At 33.6% G+C, this 24,386-nt stretch overlaps 2 protein-coding genes across 6 annotated transcripts in view; one reads left to right on the top strand and one right to left on the bottom strand.

The window, feature by feature from the left end:
- LOC118740730 overlaps positions 1-24,386 on the bottom strand; it is a 226,132-nt gene that overhangs the window by 66,222 nt on the left and 135,524 nt on the right. The window lies entirely within an intron of this gene.
- Positions 1-24,386, top strand: part of LOC118740731 (polypeptide N-acetylgalactosaminyltransferase 5-like) — a 42,792-nt gene that overhangs the window by 9,578 nt on the left and 8,828 nt on the right. For 2 of the 3 annotated variants that reach the window (XM_036472387.1, XM_036472386.1), the window contains 6 exons: positions 4,930-5,282; positions 5,874-6,040; positions 6,869-6,990; positions 7,091-7,287; positions 9,833-10,010; positions 10,275-10,455. In XM_036472387.1, the coding sequence (XP_036328280.1) occupies positions 4,930-5,282; positions 5,874-6,040; positions 6,869-6,990; positions 7,091-7,287; positions 9,833-10,010; positions 10,275-10,455 (1,198 nt within the window). Of the gene's footprint in view, positions 1-4,929; positions 5,283-5,873; positions 6,041-6,868; positions 6,991-7,090; positions 7,288-9,832; positions 10,011-10,274; positions 10,456-20,196; positions 20,378-24,386 lie in introns of all 3 variants that reach the window. The other variant, XM_036472388.1, reaches the window with a different exon arrangement.

The following is a 24,386-nucleotide window of genomic DNA, read 5'->3' as shown; positions in this document are numbered from 1 at the left end:
TTGTTGTATAGCCAGCTAGGCTTTTATAAAAAAATAATAAACATTAAATAAACAAAAGACAAATAGCCAAAACTGGTCAAAATATCGCACTCCTATTATTTTGTGGACAACTGTACATAATAGATACATATGTACATTAGGGTGTCCATCGAAAATGTTTTTTTTTTGGAAATTTCAAGACCCTACCCCTAATTTTATTCGATTTTATGAGAAATATTATTGCCTATTTTTATAGATTTTAAAAGGTCATTTAGAGGTCGGTCGCGACCTGTCGATTTAGGTCAGAAAATACGATTTTGTAGATTTATGAGTTTTTGAATAACTATTTTTGATTCGATTTCAAAGATCGAATATGATCTGTGAAGCGGAGAAGAGGGGGTGGCACCGCCATCTATCGATGGTCAAAATTTAAAAAATTAAGAGAAATGTGGGTTTTTTTTTATTTTATCCGATAAAAAATCCCAACAATCCAAGTCCGAAAATAGATTATTATATGCCATTTTAAAGGCCTATATATCGTCTTCTGAGGTCATATTCGATCAAATCGAATCGAAAATAGTCATTGAAAAACTCATAAATCTACAAAATCGTATTTTCTGACCTAAATCGGCAGGTCGCGACCCCTAAATGACCTTTAAAAATCTATAAAAAGAGGCAATAATATTTCTGATAAAAACGAATACAATTAGGTGGTAGGGTGTAATAAAAAACAAATTTTTGATGCGCACCCTAATGTACATAATGTAGGTATACGAGCAAATCTCACGGGTTGTTCCAGAAACAAGTACAATAAAAAGTAAATCAAGTACTGGAAGAATTTTTGGATTAAAACGTTTATTTAGGCGAAAAAGTACCGAAATTATGCATTTTTTCATTGTCATTCGACAAAATTATAATAATTTTTTTTTAATAACTTTTTGGGAGTTTTCAAATATCACATTAGAGGCAATGGACGTTATCTGTGAAGTTTCAAGAGTGTACCACGAAACTGAAAAAAATGGCAGCATGCTGAATATCTGTCGCAGCTTTTTTGTAATTTTTGAAATTAAAATTTTTTTTTTTAATTGTAATCATTTAAGATACTTCAAAATGCTAAAATTGAACGGTGAGAATGTTGTTCTTGGCAAAACGAATGAATCTAGCATGATACAAAAAGAAGGTAGTTTCATTTCAAAATTTTTGACAAAAAATAAGTTTTTGAAGTTTCATGAATTGTACAAAATTATGAGCTACCTTGCCGCATTGATAGCAACCAAACAATACATCAGAGGATTTAATGTTGTGCGTGGGAAATGTTCGGTTATTTGTACAATGGTTTTTTGTTGGCGAGCAGAGGAGAAAGGGGTGTATCACCTACAACTAATTAGAAAGAGCACAGTATAAACTTCTACAGGCACTCGGGTGGCTCATTTCAAAATGGGGTAAAATTAGCAGTTTCGCAAAGAAAAATTAAACTCGTGTTAGGCCATCAGCAGTATTTTTGCGCAAAACTCCTTTCCGCTTTAGTGGCCTTCGGCCTTAGCAGTCCAACTCCGGTTATGCCATCCACAGTATTTTTGCGCAAAATCCACCTCCAAATTTACAAAAAAAGTGCATAGTTCAAATTAAAGCTCAATCCTTTGGCTAGACGTATATATTAAGATTTTTAATTCGAAACGAGCAAAAGTCTTTTCTTTTAATATTTTCATCCAATTTCACTTGAAATATTTTTTTACTTTTTCAAAAAATTTTTTTTTGTTATTTTTTATATATTTTATTTTATGGCCTTATAACAATTGTATTCAACAATATTTAATGAGCTTGAGGCCGTTTTTAATGAAAAACAATTGTTAAAAAACAGCAATTTGAAAAAATGGTAGAAGTGATAGCTATTTCGGAAATCACCACATTTCCTCATCAGACTTCTTCAGCGAGATTCGAACCGACGACCCCAGCTGACTCAGCCAGTTGCCTACGCATTGTGCTAAGTTCGCCTTATAAACTGTTGTTGCTTTTTCCACTTTTTTCAAGAAACACAAATTTTGCTGCTAGTGAATCTGGTAGCATGATTTTAGTTAAATGTCATAAACTTGTTAAAAGTCAAGTGGTCGGCAACAACAACTCAAAACTGTCAATAAATGAAACTACCTTCTATTTTTGTATCATGGAATCTAGTGTAATAAAACTGGTGTGGCACCAAATTAAAAAAAGTACATTGAGTAAAAGATGACTATGATTTGAGAAACAAAAATCCGTTTTTATAATTTTTATTGGTTATGAAGAAAGTAGTATTTACATATGAACATGCAAATATTTAATTACTTTTAAATAATAGGGGTATTCACGATCCGGTGCATACTGTCTAGCATGGTGCATAGATAGCAGGATTGGCTAATGTGTTTGTTGTTTGAACACATGAAACAACAACAATCATGCTATCTATGCACCATGCTAGATCATATACACCGGATCGTGAATACCCCTAATATGACTTTTAAGTTAAGGCGTGCAAGTAAACGTGTTAGAAGGCTGCGTTTGGTGCTACGGAGCGTATACGTTACATACGCAACTGCGGGTATATGAGCATGAGTTGTTATTTTTACTCTTTGTAGTAAATGTTTTTTTAAAATTTCATTTAAATGCAATTTCGCGATTGAATCTTGTTCTTTATACAAAACTGAAGATAATGCATTTTCTAAGATAGTAGTTGTAACACCTCTTTCGACCAAAAACATGTTCTGTCGGAAAATGTAACAACTCTTGAGATTTGCTCATATACATTATTTGAAATAGAACTTTATTGATTTTGCGTATTTAAGAGCAATATTTTTTTCATTTATCGAGATTTTTAAAGCGCTTGAAATAAATTTTCGTATGCATATTTTTGCCAGCCCTGATGAAAACTTTGGGGTGCTATTGTATATGTACACGTTTTCGTTGTTGTTATTGCAAACGCTGATGCTCCAACGCTTCTGTAATGCTTTATGCCGCCATTGTTGTTGTTGTACTGATGAGACCGTCGCTGGGGTATAACATTTTAATTAACACGTTGTGACTGACCGTCTTTGCTGTTGTTGTTGTTGTTTCTCCATATTTGAGGCTGGCCTTCAACTTACGACCGGCCATATTGCGTCTCTTGCTATAATAATTGTTATTGTTTTGTTGTAAACACTTGTTGTTGCAGCTTTGGTTACATGTGTGTTTGTGCGTGTCGGTGTGCGTGTCTGCTGCAGCCAGTCAACCAACCGGCAGTGCAATTAATTACGCAATAAATCTTGCCTTAAATCAGAATTACTTACCGCGTTGAACTTGGCTCTTAGAGAGCAATGCAAGCAAGCAGACGCAACACAGCAAAACGAAACGCAGTGCAACGCTCGGAACGGCGCTGTAGTACCCGAACGCGCGCACACGCTCAGCAATATGTAGCACAACATAGTAGCAGCAACAGCAGCATCAGTAACTTGAAACGTCTGTGGTGTACACAATATTGCCGACTCGCCTATGTCTTGCCAACTGACGCTGTTGCTGTTGCCCGGCCTCCCTCTTGTTCTGTTAATGGCGGTGCTTCCCATTCATTCATCTGCACGAATGGCCGCCACCTTGCGCCTCATGGTCTGCCAACAGTTATTTGAAAATTTTCTAGCTGCATTGTATTTGCGAATATAGCGGCCGTCCAGCTGCTCCACATACACACTTGGCATCGGTGCCGGCATCGACAAGGCTGTCGTTGGATGTGTACTTATCTAAATACATATGTATGTACATATGTACATATATGACCGATGACCAACTGTGAACGTAGTAATGTACGCTCTACAAATTTATGCATTTACTCATACGCCTGTGCATATATTTAGTACCTACTCGTACATGAAATTCTCCATTACATACATACTTAACTAAACTTTGTAGTATTTTGATCAAAGAAACGTCATTTGTTGCATGCAATAAGCGCGCACGACATGGCTGCCTGAAAACGAACAGTGGAGAAGGTGCCTGAAATGCGAATCAAAATCATACAAGATTAAAATTAACCCACTAGCCCAAGCACGTAACCTTTCCAGGATTCTTTCGTGTAGTTCGGACGGACCTCTACAAGCTAGTATAATTTCATTCGCATGCGTCACAACTTCGACATCGTTTCTGTTGAGTTCTAGCAAGTAGAACAGAACGCCGGGCCATGGGCAGCAACGGCATGGCTTCTGATGATGCTGAAGCGCCATATATAAAGTGAGGCGCTGACCATATGCTCTTCAAGCAGTTGTTACAGGAATGCTCACGCAGAAACCAAACACACTTGTTTTGGCCAAAGCCAACAACTTCTTCGTAAACTAATCGACGAAATCCGATCGTACACCATACAACTGCTGAATCGGTCCGACTACCGGGAGGGTTAAAATCAAAACTCGACTTTTTGCGGCATCGTTTTAGGAGCAGTAGTTGAGACAATACTCATGCGATGTATTTTGCCATTGGCGTGAGAATAGCGCAATGAACATAAGATCGCTATAGCTCTCTAAATAAATAATAGGTTTGCCTAAAAATATGGCAACTTTTGAGAGGAATATACACCAGCTTTTAGGCACAGCAGTTAGTTATTCGTTTAAAGATTTTTGGTGATCAACATTTAGCATAGCGATTTCTACAATTCCATAGCTAAATTCTAGACTTTAATTTTTAAAAGCTCAAAGCACACTGTGCAAGCATAACTGAACATGTGAATGGGCAATATTGCAAGTTCCATCCCGTGAGTGGAGCTGGTGATGTAAAATACATGCTTATATACATAGTATGTACGTTTGTGACACAAAAAAAAGAGAATAATGTATGTATGTAAAAAGGAGCATGTTTTATTAAATTTAATTTCTCCATTACAAAAAAATTGTCACTCTTTACCTTTACAACACTCATCACAAGCAATTCTTCCTCCTCTTGTTTCCTCTCTTACAGGTGCCCGATGCACAAAAGCTTGTCGACGAGCAAAATATGGTCGATGACAGTGAAATTAACACAGAAAAGAATTTGGATGGTGATGCTGTTGGTGGTGGGGGTGGCAAAGGACCAGGTGGCTTTGCGGGAGGCGGTATTTCTATGACATATCGCAGCACGATATTAAAAAAATGGCATTCCGCACCGACGGTGAAGGAGGTGAAAGGCAACCATGGTGAAATGGGTAAACCAGTAAGAATACCATCGGAAATGAAGGACTTTATGAAGGAGAAATTCAAAGAGAATCAATTCAATTTACTAGCCAGTGATATGATATCATTGAATCGTTCGCTGACCGATGTGCGACATGAAAAGTGAGTATCTACCTCGAATGAATGAATTTTAATTAGCTTTGCTTTAAGCCGTATTTTTTATGTATGTATGCATGTATGTACATATGTACATTAAGGTGCCTCATTAAAAAAGTTGCGTGTTTTCGAAAAGAATTAAACTATTCATTATATTTTAAGACTTCCGCTAAACTATAAGTATCGGAAAAATATTAAGATTTAGGTGAGATGAACTGATTTGAAACCTACAAAAATCTTAGTATTTTGTTCCGTTGATAAGATTAAAAAAAATTTTAACCAGTCTTTTTCTAACATCTTAGGTGATTTTTGGAAAAAATTTATTAAAAACGAATTTTATAAAAAAAATAAATTTTGTAGGTATGTATTTTCAAATATGTCCAGTTCACGTAAATCTTAATATTTTTCCGAAATATTTTGGCAGAAGTCTTGAAATATAATAAGTTTTATAATTCCGATGGAAAAACAGAACCGATTTTTTTTTATGGAGAGTGAGGCATCCTAATGTACATGCATATAGTATATATATTAAAATATAAGGCTTTTTAAATGGAATTTATCTTTTGACCTCAAATAAATGCGCTTGTACATTTACAGTTGCAAGAAGAAGCATTATGCATCGAAACTGCCATCAACCTCAATTGTGATAGTTTTCCACAATGAAGCGTGGTCAACACTACTCCGCACCGTTTGGAGTGTCATCAATCGCTCACCGCGTACGCTACTCAAGGAGATTATTCTTGTGGATGATGCCAGCGAGCGTGGTAAGTGTGATTAAAACATTTAAAATCAAAAGCAAAAAAAACAAAAACTAAAAAAATCGATGACACTGGAAAATACATACAGTATCGGTCATATCTATAGCACACCATTTCAAAGTGATATTGTGTGCCACTTATGTTTATTTATTTATTTTTTTTTTCAATTAAAATACAGTTCTTTCTCTAATAAAACCTACATAAACCCAAGTCTAACAATTTGTAGAAAACTACAAAAAATGTAACAAAGTTTCACCCAAATTTCAAACTTTTTTCTTGGAAGTGTTAGAATTTTTTTCAATACACAGTTTTATAGCTCAATCAATTTTAGCCTGATAATGTGCAAGTTTCAAGTGGCTAAAAGTTACCGTTGATTTTTTAGAATTTTTTTCGCCAAAGGTGTTGCGGATTTCTTTCATATACAAGTAAATTTAGTTTATTCATTATATGGAAGCCAATGCGACAAAAAAAATCTAAAAAATCAACGGTAATTTTTAGCCACTTAAAATTTGCTCATTATCAGACTATAATTGAAGGGGCTAAAAAACTGTGTACTCGAAAAAATTCTAACACTTCCGAGAAAAAAGTTCGAAATTTAGGTGAAAATTTGTTGCACTTTTTTGTAGTTTTCTACAAATTGTTAAACTTTGGTTTATATGGGGCTTGCCTGAGAATGAACTATATTTTAATTGAAAATTCTTAAAAACAAATAAATAATTAATAGTGGCAAACCATTTCACTTTGAAATTACGTGCTATAGATATGACCGATACTGTATATGTATGTAAATAAGTAAAACATTATTATTTTTTAATTAATTCATTTTGCTCACAGATTATCTAGGTAAGAAACTGGAGGATTATGTGGCGACACTGCCGGTGCATACGTTTGTGCTGCGCACAGAAAAGCGTTCTGGTCTCATACGCGCCCGCCTGCTTGGCGCCGAACACGTGACGGTATAAATTATTATAACATTTTGTTGTTTGTTATGGTTTTTGTTGGCGCTAACATATTGCTGTTTTTATTATTCCTTCTCTGCCTGCTGCTTGTTTATAGGGTGAAGTCATCACATTCCTGGACGCACATTGTGAGTGCACAGAGGGTTGGCTGGAACCGTTGCTGGCGCGCATTGTGCAAAATCGGCGCACTGTAGTGTGTCCCATCATTGATGTGATCTCTGATGAAACATTTGAATATATAACTGCTTCGGACTCGACGTGGGGCGGTTTTAATTGGAAATTGAATTTTAGATGGTAACGTGAAAATGAGGTTATGATTGTTAAGTGAAATAGTGTTGGTGTTGGTTGTGGCAAGTTGGCTGATAGTGGCAACAATGTTGCTACTGTATTAGAAAGTTACTGTATTATACCGAGGATGCAGCATGCTTTAATAAGAGCCCTTTAGGCGCGCTTTTTCTTCGTTTAGCAATAGGAATACAGACATAGATTTTTAATATTTACATAAGGCCAGCTCGTAACCATTTTCTACGACTTTAAAATATTCAAAAATTTCTAATCGGCAGTCATCTGTTAAAATAGATAGGTAAAATTATCACAAGGTTATTTTTGTTGATGTTACAGCATACAAATTCCCCAAAGAGGTTTTGGCGAGTGATGCTGGAGTGACAGTCCTTGGTCAGATATAATTCTAGGTCGTTCCGGTTACGTAGACCCGACTGTCGGGGGAACTGCCGAGGCCTCTTTAATGGTGTTCAGTTGATGATCTGCTCGAGCAGAAAAAAGCGGCCGCAATCCATAGTGCTTTCGTTGCCACCATCGTCGGGATGAAATTGAACCCGAAGAGGTGGTTGCCCCTTCTGAGTTTAGCCGAGAAAGATAGTTGTTAAGTCGGTGAAATCACCCGCAACGGAGCTGCTTTTTCAATGCTGCCTAGCGGCGGCGAACGTACCATCTCGAGAGGGCAAACCATTTCGAAGCAGAGCGTTGTGGGGATGATTCTCCACAACTATGGGAAACTGCTTAGATAGCATGACGTTGTGTTCTTTCATTAGCATCTGACTTTTGTCGGGGCAACATACACTGGTGGTCAAAGGAGGATTAATGGTTTTTTGTTTTTAACCGACTTCACAAAAAGGAGAAGGTTATCAGTTCGCCGGAATATTTTTTTTTGTATGTATGTTACCGCATACCCGTCAACCGATTTCTATAATTATTTTTATTTTTTAAAGGAAACAGGTTTGCCCATACTAATTTGGTTAAAATCCGATCATTAGATCATGAAGAAATTAACGATAATCTTAAATTTTTATATAAAAATTGAAGTCGGTTTTGTTTTTTGCTTAAAAATTATTTGTTAATATTTTTTTCAAGCTAAAATTTTTTTAAATTTTTTATTGAAAATATAGTTCATGCTTAAAAAGAAACATATAAAGAAAACTTTCAAACTATATACAGAATTTAGAAAAATTCAACAAATTTACATACAAATTTTGAACTTTTTAATCAGAATTTTTATAAAATTTTTGGTTATGCAATTACAAGATTTATAAAATTTTAGTAAAAAAAACTGCAAGTTTTGAATGGCATAAAATCAGCATTATTTTTTTTTTCTGAGGGCTTTTGCGGTTTTTTCATATAAATAGCGCAGTTTAGGAAAACTGGCGTTGATTTTTTAAATTTTTTCCCGCAAGCGGTCTTGTGCATATTCCACAAGAAATTCATGGTTATATGGAAAAAAGTGCAAAACGCCGTCATCAAACAAAAAAAAATCCAAAAATTTTATAAAAATTCTGATTAAAATGCTTAAAGTTTAGATAAAACTTTGTGGGTGTTTTCTAAATTCTGCACAAAATTTGAAAATTTGATTTACATACATACATATATGGCTTGTGTTAAAGCATGAACTATATTTTTATAACAAGAATATTTAGCTTGAAAAACATTGTTAATATTAAAAAGAAAACACCACTATTGAATGCCAGTATAAGTTGACACATTTGACGATTTCTCCACTGCGATTCCCTTATCCCTGTCAACAATAATTAACCACCGATCCACCGATCGTCTGGTCCGTCGCCAGGTCAGTGACTTGAGGACTTGTTTCTGCGTTGAAGAAGAGAAAAGCTATCGACCCGTATTTGCAAGATCTTGGGTTGGATCTAGCTCCATGGTAAGTTGACTCCGGCGGGTGACGGTGGGAGTCGGTCATTTAGAGGTTAAAAGCGGCGGTGAGAGTACTCTGTATTGAAGGCGTTCTTGTTTGTTTAATTCTGCGCAGCATGAACTAACGATTGTCGTTCACACAGAAAGTTTATTTATTTTTGCAGAATTCATCCCTCAAATTGGCTGTAGTTCTTCGCTTCTCTCCCTTACTTGCCAGATCTGTGGGCTGGAGTGTGTGGCTAGATACAGATTGGAAAGCGTTATTAGTTACTCGACTTCTGGGAGTTCTTGCTTCTTGATCGTAGTAGATATGCCGTTAAAGCTAATAGGCTTAGATTCCAAATAAATTTCATCATCCTATAGACCAGTGTTTTCCGAAAAGTGATTTTTCTATGTCACTGTCCATATAAAATGCTAAACAGTATTTAAAGAGATTGGCTTATGTGCCTGTCTAGTACCCAAATATGCCATTCGAGGTAATGTCTGCTTATCGTTTAGGCTTTTCGCTCCCATTCCGGCAGCTTCAGCGCAAGTCATTTACAACTAAATAATATATCGTAAGCATGTATCGCTTAAGAAAAATTAAAATTCGCCACAACCTGTCCCGTGACTGCTATATACGAGTATTACCAATTATTCAACTATATTCAAAAACCATTTCATTTCCGCTTTCCAGGTATCGTGTTCCTCAACGTGAAATGGAGCGTCGCAATAATGATCGTACAGCGCCGCTGCGTACGCCCACCATGGCGGGTGGGTTATTTTCGATCGATAAAGATTATTTCTATGAAATTGGCTCCTACGACGAGGGCATGGATATATGGGGTGGTGAAAATTTAGAAATGTCCTTCCGGGTAAGTAACAAAACTATTTAAGGCGTAGGCGTATCATAAAACTTCATATAAAATACGAAAGGCTTAATTTCCAGTAAAAGAAAATATGCCGAATTAGTCAAACAAAGCAGAAGAATAACTAAGTATTTGTATTTGTAAATGCAGCCGTTAAGCGCGTCGCTTTATTGAATTTTGAAATGAAATTATATATTTTTTGTATTATTATTTTGCTTATTTTATATTGGCATTGTTAAAAAATTCAAATTTTATACTACTACACTCTAGATATGGCAATGTGGCGGCATTTTAGAAATAATACCTTGTTCACATGTGGGTCATGTCTTCCGTGATAAATCGCCTTATACATTCCCTGGCGGTGTGGCCAAAATTGTGCTGCACAATGCGGCGCGTGTGGCCGAAGTGTGGTTGGATGAGTGGCGTGATTTTTATTATGCAATGAGCTCAGGTTCGAAAATGGGCCTTGTTCACATTTGTTTACTACCACTACTACTATGTAATACTACTACTACTACTGCTACTACCACAACTACAAAAACAAAAATACATTTGTTCTTAACTAAATATATGTATGTACATATAGATATGTGCATTCTACTTGCGACACTATTTATTACTACCACAATACTACATACATTACCACAAATTACCAAACTATTTTGGTTTTATTTTAAATTTGGAATATTATGCCACCTACCCCACTTGTATTTACTATTTTTTATCTTAACTTGACTAACAAACTAAAAATTAAGTAACAATTTTTTTTAAACGCTACATATACCTATTCGTAATAACGTTTGATTGATTATCTTTTGGTGCCTATTTTTTGCTAATAACTTTTTTCGCTCCATTTTGCCATTCAATTTATCATAATTTAATCATGCTCTAATTTAAACCTTAATTATTAAGCATTGATGTCTTAAACAGACAATTTTTTACGATTACACTTTTATGTAAAATGAGAATGAATGTTCGAATTGTATTCCGTAATGAAAAATAAGGATTTGGCATAAACGACGAACGGTGGTACTACTAACTAAGAAGAAGAAGAAGAAGTAAATTGTTTAAAGTATTAAGTGCATACATTGAAGCTGAAAATATTTAGTCTTAAAAATCTCGAAAATATCTCAGTTATTGCGAAACGATCCAATTTCATAAGAAAAAGTATTTTCGAGTTTCGTGATTTTCACCTTTTAGCGTTTATAGTATTCTCGAATAATTTTTTCCTAAAAACTTTCAGTGCGTTTCAATATTCAAACTCCCTGTTCTTAAGAAACAATCTATATCTGGCCAAGGACTGTCACCTTAGCTGATTCTCCAAAAGCTTTTCGGGGAATTTTTGTATGCAGTAACAACTATTTACGGAGTTCAACAAACTAAATTTAGCCGAGATAATCTCCTCAAAAAGTTATATGTGTTGATATAATGTATTATTTTTGCCTCAAATAAGCCCTATTTGTTTAAAAATAACAAGTAAGAAAGTCTAAGTTCGGGCGGAGCCGAACATTATATACCCGGCGCAAGTATTAAATATTGTTTTTTCGCCCTTCCGAAACCTTCCGCTAGATGGTAAGCCGAGGTGTATCAATTTTGAGTAAATTAGCGTCCTTCAATTTCGAAATATTGAAGTTTCAAGCATTTCTTAAATTTACCGTTATATGAGAATCGGCCGTTATTTTAGTCCGATTTCAGTAATTTTCAACGTTTTGCTTACACGTGGCAAGTACAATAACCATACCGAGTTTGGTACAAATTGGTAGAACGGTTACCGATATACTTATATGTGATCATAAGTGGGCGGTGCCACGCCCATTTTCCAAAATTTTACCATAAACGTATTTCTTGGTAAAGAATTGTTGCAAGCATCAATTTTGAATAAATTAGCTTCCATATTTAATGATTTATCGAAGATTTTATATTTCTCTAAATTACCGTTATATGGGATGTGGGCGTGGTTATTGTCCGATTTTAAAAAGTTTCGGCGATTTTTTATGCTGTACCAAGGCCAACAACTGTGCCAAGTTTGGAAGAAATTGGTGCAGCGGTTACCAAGATATACACATGTAACCATAAGTGGGTGTGGCTACGCCCATTTTCCAAAAATTTATAATATTCTTATTTTTCGTCTAAAACTTATTATAAATATCAATTTTGAGTGAATAATCTCCAGTAGTTACTAAAATATCGCAGTTTTCGTATTTCTGAAAATTACCGTTATATGGGAAGTAGGCGTGGTTATTGAGCGATTTTAAAAATTTTCGGCCATTTGGTATGTTATGCGAAGGCCAAGAACTGTGCCAAGTTTGGAAGAAATTGGTGCAGCGGTTACCAAGATATACATATGTAACCATAAGTGGGCGTGGCTACGCCCATTTTCCAAAAATTTATAATATTCTTATTTTTCGTCTAAAAATTATTGTAAATATCAATTTTGAGTGAATTATCTTCAGTAGTTACTAAAATATCGCAGTTTTCGTATTTCTGGAAATTACCGTTATATGGGAAGTGGGCGTGGTTAAAGTCCGATTTCGCCCATTTTCAATACCAACCTACCTTGGATTAAGGGAAACCTACATACCAAATTTCGTTGAGATATCTCAATTTTTGCTCGAGTTATCGTGTACACGGACAGACGGACAGACGGACGGACAGACAGACATGGCTTAATCGATTTCTTTTTTCATCCAGATCATTTATGTATACATTTGTCTATATCTATCTCGATTCGTTTTGGCTGTTCCAAACAACCGTTATGTGAACAAAATTAATATACCCTTGTGCACAAGTGCGCTCGGGTATAATAACTTGTGCCCATGGCCTTTAAAATAGCAAAAATATGTATACTCAGTTAGAAATCACAAAATATGGTTCCATTCAGCTCAAAAATCTTTATTATCATTACAAAACAACATTTTTCTAAAATAGAGTATTTTTTTCAAATATGGTATGTTGCCTTAAAACACTGAATGGTCTTTTGAACTAGAAAAAGTCTCGAATTCTTCGAAAAAGTTCGAATCTTTTGAGCCTTCCAGCTAATCAAGTTTGAAGGAAATACACACATACTTATATTTAGACGTTTTTTTTTCACTATTGGCTCGCATCTACTTTTTGTTTAAGCGCTATATGTTTTAAATTTATATCTTTAATAGTATTGGATTTTCGAAATCAAGATAAATATTAACTATTACATAAATTGTTTGCTTTTTTACTTACAATAACCCAAAATATTGCTAAATTTTGTACTCATTTTTATCTACCTATTTACCTACTTGTTTCATTCTAATAATTAACTTTTGGCTCATCACAAACACGAACCAAACAAAAAAAAAGTACTTCTTAAACCTTCACCAGGATATACATACATATAATAAATTCTGCCTTTAAACAGTAGATAATCGAACAGATAATTAGTTAATAAAGAAGTTCAACAATCCTAGAAATAACATTCAAACACAAACACACACAACAGGGACACATTTACCCTGAAAGCTATTTTTTTTCAAACTTTTTCAAGTGAACCTTTTGTTGGCATGCCACTAAATAAGTTAGCTGACTAAATTTTCAGAGTAATTTATTGAACTTCAGCTCACTGTCTGCGCTTACATTCATTTTGAATTTATAAGTCAGGGTTTACAATGACAGCTTTGGAGTTGAGAGTTATTTTTTAACCGACTTCAAAGAAAGGAGGAGGTTATCAATTCGGGGGAATAGTTTTTTCCATCGGAAAGGTGGTATCTCGAGGTTGGTGCCATACTAATTTGGCTTAGTTCCGATCGTTGGTTCTTGGAGAAACTAAAGGTACTCGCTAAAGTTTTATATGAGGATTGCCTAAAAATTAAATATGTAGTTACGTATTTCTGTTCACAATATTGGCTTGGAGTGAAGTTCTTAACTCTTAATGGCATCAATAAGCATGTTCCAAGATTGCAAAAAATGCTCCCGATTCCAAGTTGAAATGGTAAATTCTGCTTAATGCCTCCGGCCATTTAACTTCGTTTCGATTGATAATTTGTCTTATGCATATCTATTCATATTATATTCATTACACTATGTAACTGTGATTTTATACATTTTATTGTTATGACTCAGTATTTATTTCCTAAACCAAACTGATGTAGCATAGATCCAGGTGCCATGAAGATGTAAGATTAACCACTGATTGCCTGAATTTTCGGTCTATATTATTCAGGCATACATAGGCCTACGTTGCCGGATTTCTCCCCTGGTGTTTATTATCGACTATACGAGTACTACGCTTTAGAGTTTTCTGCATAAATCGTTACCACTCATAGTAAGAAAAATGCCTAATTGATGTTTTTTTTTTATTTCGGAAAAGAATCTACTAAAGATGTGATGGTTACACATCCAGTTATCCTTTTGCTTATCCGCTGTATTCGCGAAACATCTTCACGGTTAATTTAAAGTTAGTTTGACTTTCTATTTGAATAAATCATTTTGTATCTTACTTTATTTTGGATTGGTTTAAATGCTTAATTTATGGTTATTTCAAATTGAACCCACATTTGAAAACACTAAATTGGATTCTGCGTTTATGGACTGTTATGCACACCAACGCGAGCAGTGACAAAACAGCTGGATTTCACCCCTTCCAGAAAAAAGCCAAGGCTAGCTTGATTCTACTGAAAATTAAAATATGTGTAAAGTTGCCAGTAGAATTATAACTTTAAGGCCAAAGAATGTGATTTAACGGTCTAGACATGGCGTCCTTCTATTTTTGCAACGTTCCTTTGCACTTATCATAGTGAGCATATTTTTAGCGATTGTCGAACTATGCGGGATTCAATAAATATTCATTTAGGGCTAGAATCTCAAGAAAAATCGACTAAAAAGGGCTAAATAACAATTTTTAAAGCTAAGGCCAAGGGTAGTTTCATTATTCATCGATTTAACATTTTATTCTATTTTAGAACGAATTTCCAAAATTGTATTTGTTTAGGTACATAGGCACATACAGTTTTCATTCTAAACAAACATTCTGAGCTTAAAACTCGTAAAAAGAAAACATAAAAATAGATACATTACGAATTCATTAATTACACTACACGCAGAAAGGACTCCGCTAAAAAGTGTTCGTTTAGACTTATTTAGGAGCACTAAACATTGAAATATATGAAGGGGTTAGAATCAAAAGGATCTAAGTAAGTCTGACATTGTTTTAAGATGATTAAAGTTAAAGTTCATTACTTATTGTAAATTCTGGGTAAATTCATTTGAAATAATTCTAAAAATGTTCACTCGTTGTCACCAAATAAATACTATATTTAACTATACAAATATGGGTATAACTTATATTTTCAAAAAATGTCACTTAGACCCTTATGATCAGAGGTAGGCACTACCACACACAAGCGTGAGCTGAAAGTGCGAATGTGTCAGTGTATCCAATTCATTTTGCTTGCTGTCGCGTTCTCACCTTACGCTCTCGCTTGTATACATACACGCGATGCTTACGTTCTTTCAGCACCTGCTAATGGTTTGATTATGGCAACTTAACGTAACTTACGGCTCTCTCTTAAAAATTCTGTTAAATGAGTGTTGCTTATAATTGAACAGCCGAAACTTAACGTAACTTAATGCCACGTCGAAATCTGTTTCATTTTAATTCTCTAAGGTCTACGTTCCGTCAAGTTAAGTTAAGTTGCCATAATCAGGCTTTAAGTCTCTGCCTATGCCTGCGTATGATCCTAAAGTTCTGAACACATTGAAAACGACGAGCTACGGACCACAGCTTCCAGTTTGTCATCTTCATTATCTAAACGCTTTGTCGATGGCGACATGATTTCTTTGAACGCGGCAGCGACATCATGAATTTGTATCAGTTTGACATAAAAGAAGAGGAAGAACCTTATCTGTCGCCAGAAAAATAGAAATAGATCTAATCTGGCCACAACCACAGCCGTCGCGTAGCCCGGTCGTCGCCAAAATAATTATCTACATAAGAGTACGTGTTAAAATAATTTGACAGCTGTGGTTTGTAGCTCGTCGTTTTCATTGTGTTCGGGCTATAACCCCTTCATATGTATCTCATTTACTTTCCGAAAGAATCGTTTTCAAGTTATAAAAAACCTCCAGAAAAGCGAATGAACTAATCTTCTTTGGATACCTTTCGAAAGATATATTTAGCCTGATTGCATTGATATATTTTTTTGTAAATCGGAATAGCACTTTTTGAGTTTCAGGACTATAAATTAAAAGATAAGGAATTAAAAGATAAGTAAGGATAAGGAAAATTAAGTTAAGCATTTTGGAGCCTTAAAGGGCTGTTTAAAATTTAAAAGGGCTAAAAGAGAACTAGGGGCTAAAAGCAAAATTCTGGGCAATTTAAAATAAAAAGAGGTAGATCTATCTAGATCCCGGGATTGTCCCGTAATTCAGCAAAAGTGCAACACATCTGTGATCATCCTATTATAGTATTTTAAATCAGATTGTTATAACAAAAAAAGTATAATTTATTGTAATTCATTTACATATTTATTAAGGCGATAAATCAGTATTTTCAATCAACAAAAAACAAACATAAAATTTGACAAACATATATGTATGTATGTACATATCCTCATTAATTTATAACATAGTTTTTGTACTACAAGTACAAAGGCATATACGGTCACTCACAGAAATATTTTGCATAGATTTTTTTTTGCAATATTCAGAATATTTTTCATGGTATTTTTTTTTGTTAATTTAAAAAAAATATATATGTATGTGCAATTTTGAAGCTGCGAAAGCATCCCGTTGACATTTTTTTTTTGCTACAAAAAAATTCGTGATAAGGAAGAAAATGCCCAACATCGTCAGTAAAAAAAATTCAAAAATCAAGGGAGTTTTTAGTAACTTTAAAATTGCACTTTATTGTATTAAATTGAATGGGCTATTAATCTGCATAATAGAATTTTTTGTAAAAATTATGATTAAATAGTTTGATATTTTTATGATAATTTGGTGAACTTAAACCAACTTTCTCTAAAGTGTGAAATTTTGATTCACATGATTTTTGTTGTAAAATGAGCTATATATTTTTTTAATTAACAAAAAAATACCATGAAAAATATTTTGAATATTGCAAAAAAGTTGATGCAAAATATTTTTGTAAGTGACTGTATTTGGTACAGCAGTAACTGCCTATGTAACTATACAAATTTTTTGAATCACTTTTTGAGATCAATTTAAGATATCAGTATATTTAAGTAATAATAAAAAAGTTAACACATTTAAGTAAACAATAAATATATAAGTTGATCACTATTCCATTTCGAGCGAAGCAAAATTATTCCTTCTTTTGATGGTAATGCGATCTTAAAGAAATTATAGCATTAAGGGTTGCAAAATATTCTTAATTTGCCCTTGAGGGGATATTTGTGATAAAAATTTAATTGGCTAACAAAAAAATTGTTTCCAGCAATCCCGGGATTTAAATCGTCTAATCCCGAGATATTCGGGACTTAAAAAAGACCGGGATCCCGAAATCCCGTAATGCCGGGATTGACATCCCTAGTACATATCGTCACCTGAAATGCAAAAAGACGTAACAACATCGTAACTGAAATGGAAAAAGTCGTGACTATTTTTTTTTTATTTTTTTCATAAAATGATTTAGGAGTTGTAATTCGATGAAATCCGATATATCAATCAAATACTGAATTTTGAATTTTATATTAGTTACGACTTTTTATATTCAACGACGATGTTTGTTACGTCTTTTTGTATTTCAAGATTTCTAACAATAAAAAGTTCATGCAATATTGTATGTGGGATAGGAGCGCGCACAAAATTTAGAAAAAGTAACAAATTTTAATCAAATTTTCTAACTTTTCTATCTGAATGTTTAAAAAACGTTTGGGTATGCGGTTTTATAGCTCATACCATTTTCGTGTAACTTAATGCTGTTTGAAGCAGCTAAGAATATGCGTTGATTTTAAATAATTTTTTTAACCGCCGGTCTTTTGCGAGTTGTGTGCATATAACAAGTGCAATAACTTATGAAAACTGGCGTTGATTTTTTTCTAATTTTTTTGGTGTTGCTAACGGTCTCGCACAATTTTTTGCGTAAGAAAATCATATTTATTGAAAAAAAAATGCAAAAAGCTGTCAGCAAAATACATTATTAAAAATCAACCCCAATTTTTACTCGCTTGAAACTTGCACGTCATTATACTAAAATATATGGGCTATAAAACTGCACGCCAAAATTAAACTTAAGTGCCTTTTAAATAATCATCTGAAATTGGCCCTAAAACGTTCTCAGTGCGTTTATGCTAAAAAATGTTAAATCTTACGAAGCAAACGTTGGCTCTACTCAAATGGCATTATTGTTGCGAAATCTGAAGACTTATTTAGTGCCGCTCGGAAGCATCAACCATAAAAAAGAAACTATAATGCTAGCTTAGGGTGAAAAGTTGCTAAGTCCACTTTACTAAAAAAAATATATTTTGTACATGAAGCAGAACAATTAAAAATACATCGTTCCGTTTATTTCTCACCGCTTCTTTCAGTGGTACGCAAATTTATTAAGTCCACAATAGTTACAGAAAATTTGGTAAGTCCTACAGTGTGCTAAAACTATTATTAAACTTTGTGTAATTTGATTCTTTTAGAGTGTTTTATCTTGGAATAAGCGAAATCTTGTATTAAAATTTTGCAAAGTAAGGGCTCGAAGCAAACGAGTTTGAAAGGTTTTTATTTTCTCCTATAAAATTTGATAAAATTGACTAAGCAACTTTTTACTCTAACCTAGCCAGTTAGAGCCCGTTGCAATAATACAATTTTCATGACACATCATAATACAATCATGAAAAATACACTTCCAGTCATTTGAATAGCACAGCCTTTGATCCTCAGTATGTACATTTTCCATTTTGTTTGTTTAATATTCATAAGTTTTTTATAAAAATGTAGCGTATTCTACGTGTAAATTTGATTTAAAAATTGTATGCAAATTTTAAAGACATGTCAACAAATGCTATGCTAATGACCTGCTGTGCATACGGTTATAATATTTTTAGAAAACTTTCGGGTATGCAATTTGTAGCTTTAATATAATAAAGTGCAAGTTTAAAGTGGCTACAAAATACCGTTGATTGTCGACAATTTTTTTTTTTTTGATGGTTCTGCGCATTTTCTTCTATATAAAAATTTTGTCGAGCATACTTTGTATGGAAGAAAATGCATGACACTGTCAACAAAAAAAAAAATTGTCAAAAATCAACGGTATTTTGTAACCACTTGAAACTTGCACTTTGTTATACTAAAATTGAATGAGCTACCAAACTGTATCCCCGAAATGTTTATTTTATTTATGATTTTTTTTTTCATAGGTTAAGTGAATAAAGGAATAAAAAACGTGATATAGAAGCAATTTTTCCGTTTTTTTTTTTAATTGCAAATCCTAACATAACAAAAGACAAGTGTTTTTTAACGTATGATCCCATAAGGTAATAGTAAAAAGCTACAAAGTACGCTTTGGTTTACGGAACTGAAACAAAAAAGTCGTAGCAGCTGATAACCCCACTTTTCTTGCGCCTAATATGTTATGCATATTTTACATCAATTCTATTTGTATTTTTTTTTGCATCTGATACAAGTAGTACGTCAGCCGCATTATAAATTATTGGTTGGCCATTCGAGTAAAAATTGATTGAATAATTTTTACAACATTGAACAATAAAACAGTAGTTTAAGCTTTTACCAATGTAAACATAATTAGTTGCCTGCATACATACATATAATAATAACGTTGAATAGAAAATGTCTAAATATTCTTTATCATTTATGTTTTTTTTCTCTTTTTTCACTCGCTCGCTCATTCGCGTCTCCCTCGCCTCTTCCAATGTTAATTGCTTAACCAAATGCGTAACTAATTAACGTGTATTGCTACTACTATGTTGGGGCTAATAAAATAATAACATTAATTACGGTGCTAACAACAATGCAACAACTGCAAACACTACAACAACAATACCCATTAAAAGTTTTATTTTCTAAATAAACATAACGAAAAAATATAAAAAACACAAATCGCTCAACGAAATAAAAACAACCAACGTAATTACGTTCACTTGCAACAACAACAACTGCCCACACGTTCACGCATGCGCATCCGTGTCGACGCTTCTTGAAATTCGTTTCGTTGGTTGGTTGGTTATTTTGCTCGATTTCGTCGTGCGCTTAGGTTTGGATGTGCGGTGGTGTGCTCGAGATTGCGCCCTGTTCACGTGTGGGTCACGTGTTTCGTAAATCGACGCCGTATACCTTCCCCGGTGGCACAACGGAAATTGTCAATCATAATAATGCGCGTCTGGTTGAAGTGTGGCTGGACGATTGGAAAGAATTTTACTACAGTTTCTATCCAGGTTAACAACAACAAAAACAACGAAATGCACAGTACTTCCCCACATCGTTAACTCTATACTACATTGCTCTGTCTCTATCTCTCTCTCTCTCTCTCGGCAATTATACGCACAATTTTGTACATACACTAGGCGAAAAAAGAAAGTGTACACCTTGTTCTAACTAAATATTTACAATATTTTCATGAAAAAATGTTTGCATTAATTATTTATGAAAATATAGTTCATTCTACAATGTAAACCATGTAAATCGAAGGTTCACGCTTTATGTAAAGTTCACAAAAATTCAAACAATATTCAACTTTTTATTCAGAATTTCTAGAAAATTTTCGAGTATGGAGTTTTGTAGCTCATGAACTATTTATTCAAAAATAATTAGCGCAAAAAATTTTTTATGAAAATAATTGTAAATATTATATTAGAACAAGGCGTACACTTTCATTTGTCGCCTAGTGTATGTACATACATATATATTTAATACTAGCGTTTATATTTTAATGTCTTTGTTTTGTCTGTCTAAATAGTTCTTACACATTTTTGCGTGTGCGTTGAAATTTTAATTTCGATTTTGGTTGGATTTTTTGCTAAGTTCGACTAATTAGATTCAAATAATGAATATTAAAAAATATATATATGTATAAAAATTTGAATTTAGCAAAACCAGCCTCAGTTACATAGAAAATAATCTTTCGCAAAACCTAGCCACAATATGGAACATTCTGTAAACATGCAACTGATGTATGTATGCTCGTAAATACACTGCTTTCGCCACTCCACTCACCACCCCTGGACATGAGCATGCCTTCACCATGCTTTTTGTTACACGTCTTCTGTCCCCCTCTCCCACACTGGTCCTGTATAGTTCACATCCTGTTTCGTTTATAATTTATTTGTGCCTGTTGCAAGTTGCCTCTTAGTCGTATTTTAATACATGCATACACATATGCATACCTGGCTGCCTTTATGTGTCCCTGTCCTAGCTTTAAAGTTATGCAAAAGTGTTGTCCTGCGTCCCGTCTTCCTACAACTGTTGACTTGTTCTATGTTATATACTTTAGTTTTGTTTATAGCCAACTTGATTGGCGCATTTTAGAATTTATATGTTTACTAAAATTTATTTAAAACAGATTTTCCGAACATTTCTTATGTACTAAGCTTTTTATCTTTTCTTGTGAAAAAAAAAACTTAATAGATATACAATTTATTTCGTTGTTTTTTGTACATATCAAATGGTTTGTCATGTTTGTATGAGCTTTTTATGCTTCTATGCGTTTATATTAACTGTTGGCCTGTTGCAATGCGCTTAATTCTTCATTTCGCTTACTGTATTTGTGTATATTATTTATTTAAATTTATTATGTACATATGTATGTAAAGCATATATTATTAATATTTGGTTCTAAGTACTAACACTAAAATAACGACCCTCATGAGCAAAACACTCGTGGGTAAAACAATAAATTTGTAAATTAAAAACTATACCTAGATGTTAGAAGAACTTATATAGCCAATGAATATTAAGTTGTTTTACAGTTTATAATCTTCATGCCCGGTTGCACCAATCAGTTGTAAATTTATGAGCCTGTTAATGTTTTGAAAGTGGCATAAGTCACTTCACAGCTCTTGTTCTTAAATAACTGGTTACTTGGATCTAAACGCGACAGTTATTCCTTCGACTGCATTTATCAAAGGGGAAACTTTTTGTGATAGAACGATTTAACCGGTCATTTAAGTACAAGAGGTATGAAGTGACTTATGCCACTTTCAAAATAAACGGCTCATATAATACTTACAGTTGTCCACAAAATAATAGGAGTGCGATATTTTGACCAGTTTTGGCTATTTGTCTTTTGTTTATTTAATGTTTATTATTTTTTTATAAAAGCCTAGCTGGCTATACAACAAACACCATATAAATTCAGATTTTAAACTTTGTATAAAAATTATAAAAATTTTGCAATTTTTCATCCAAATTTCAAACTTTTTAATCAGAATCTTTAGAAAAAATTCTGGTATGCAGTTTTGTAGCACATTCAATTCTAGTCTGAAGAAGTGCAAGTTTCAAGCGGTTAAAAAATTCCGTTGATTTTTGGCAATTTTTTTGCTGGCAGTGTCCTCCATATAAAAGAAAATTGTCGACATACTTTGTATGGAAAAGCCTGAAACACCTTTAACCAAAAAAATTCTCAAAAATCAACGGAATTTTTTAGCCGCTTGAAACTTGCACTTCTTCAGACTAGAATTGAATGTGCTACAAAACTGCATACCAGAATTTTTTCTAAAGATTCTGATTAAAAAGTTTGAAATTTGGATGAAAAATTGCAAAATTTTTATAATTTTTATACAAAGTTTAAAATCTGAATTTATATGGTGTTTGTTGTATAGCCAGCAGGGCTTTTATAAAAAAAAATTAACATTAAATAAACAAAAGACAAATAGCCAAAACTGGTCAAAATATCGCACTCCTATTATTTTGTGGACAACTGTATGTATACAAAATAGGCAGGATTATAAAGATGAATTAAACGATAAAATTACTTCCTTGCTACCTTGCAGGGTATCGAAAATCGCTGCACATAAATTAAAATTTGAAACCAGCTACTAAGTCGAATAAGTATTATACCGCTACGGTACAGAAAGTTAGCGTTATTTTCAAGGACTTACGACACTCTCATCCGACCAGTTTTGACTATTTATTTTATGATTTCCTAATTTTAGTAAATTTTTATAAAAATATACCTACATTATTCTTTAACAAAATCCGTATAAATTCAAGCTTCAATCTTTAAGCAATATTAAAAAAAAAGAACACAACAAACTTTTAATTTCTTAGATATATTTTGGGTATGCAGTTTCGTAGCCAATTCCATTTTGATAAACCATAGTGAAAGTTTGAAATAGCTAGGACCCTGTAAACAATTTTTTCAGAGTACTCTGAATTGTAGAGAAATTTTAAAGAACTCGCAAAGATATAATCCGATTCTTTGCCGAATTTTCTAAAATGAAATAAACTGTGCACCACACTTCGATTCTTTTACGAAATTTCGGAAGAAAATCGCTAAAGCCATGAAAATAATGGTGGTATGTGAAGAATTTCTTGCATATTTTTTCAGAATTTTCTTTATTTTTCGTAGAGAAATTTCTTTACGATTCGTAAAAAAATCGTTACAGAAATGAGATACTCCTAAAGATTTCGTTAAGATTTCGGGAACTTTGGTTTGCAGGGGACTTACACCGCTGATTTTTGAGAATTTTTTTTCCATGACGATGTCAATAATTTTCTTCCTTGCCATCATTCAAAAATGAGGATTTTATCAGCTGCGATCCCACCTTACTCCTAGGAATAAAAACAATGATATTTTTTTCGAAATTGCTTTGCAATTTTTAAGTACATTTTTAAATACTTAGTAGTGAAAGTTTTTCTTTTAAATTTGAAGAGAGTTTTGTTCTTCATTCGCTGCCGATAACAATGCTCCAGTTGGATGTTGAGTCCTTGTAGCTGTATAGTATAGTACAGCAAGACAAAATGGGTGAGTACCGTGGGTCTACAGGAATTCAATATGGGCTAAAATAATACAAAATTCCCTTAAATGCCTAACAGTTGTACTTGTCGACATTTGTGGAGAAACATATGGATTTGCGTGTATTTTGTGGTTGCTTCTGGTATCAAAAGTGTTCTGATTTTCTTTGTTCTAAATCAAAGCGTGCCATGTGAAACACAAAAAAAAATAAAAATTTAAACTGGAAAAAATAAAAATTGTTGCAACTCTCTGTCCATTGTGGAAGAATACAAGTGAGATATCTTAGGGTTGACAGATAGTTGACAGGGTGTTCAATATGGCGATGACAGTGTGAACAATATGGCAGCCAATATGGCATACAACACCGAATGCAACCCGAAGTAGCAAAACTACGACCCGAATGAAACGCTTCGTGAAAATCCAGGGTTGCGAAGTGGTATTTTGTTGGAAAATATAAAAGCCAGGATTTTGTGCAGCGCCGAATTTTAACA

The sequence above is a fragment of the Rhagoletis pomonella genome, unplaced genomic scaffold (genome assembly GCF_013731165.1).
Source record: "Rhagoletis pomonella isolate Grant_MI unplaced genomic scaffold, Rhpom_1.0 Rhpom_scaffold_00006, whole genome shotgun sequence".
NCBI classification, from domain to species: Eukaryota; Metazoa; Arthropoda; class Insecta; order Diptera; family Tephritidae; genus Rhagoletis; species Rhagoletis pomonella.
This window is presented reverse-complemented; position numbering and strand designations above follow the sequence as displayed.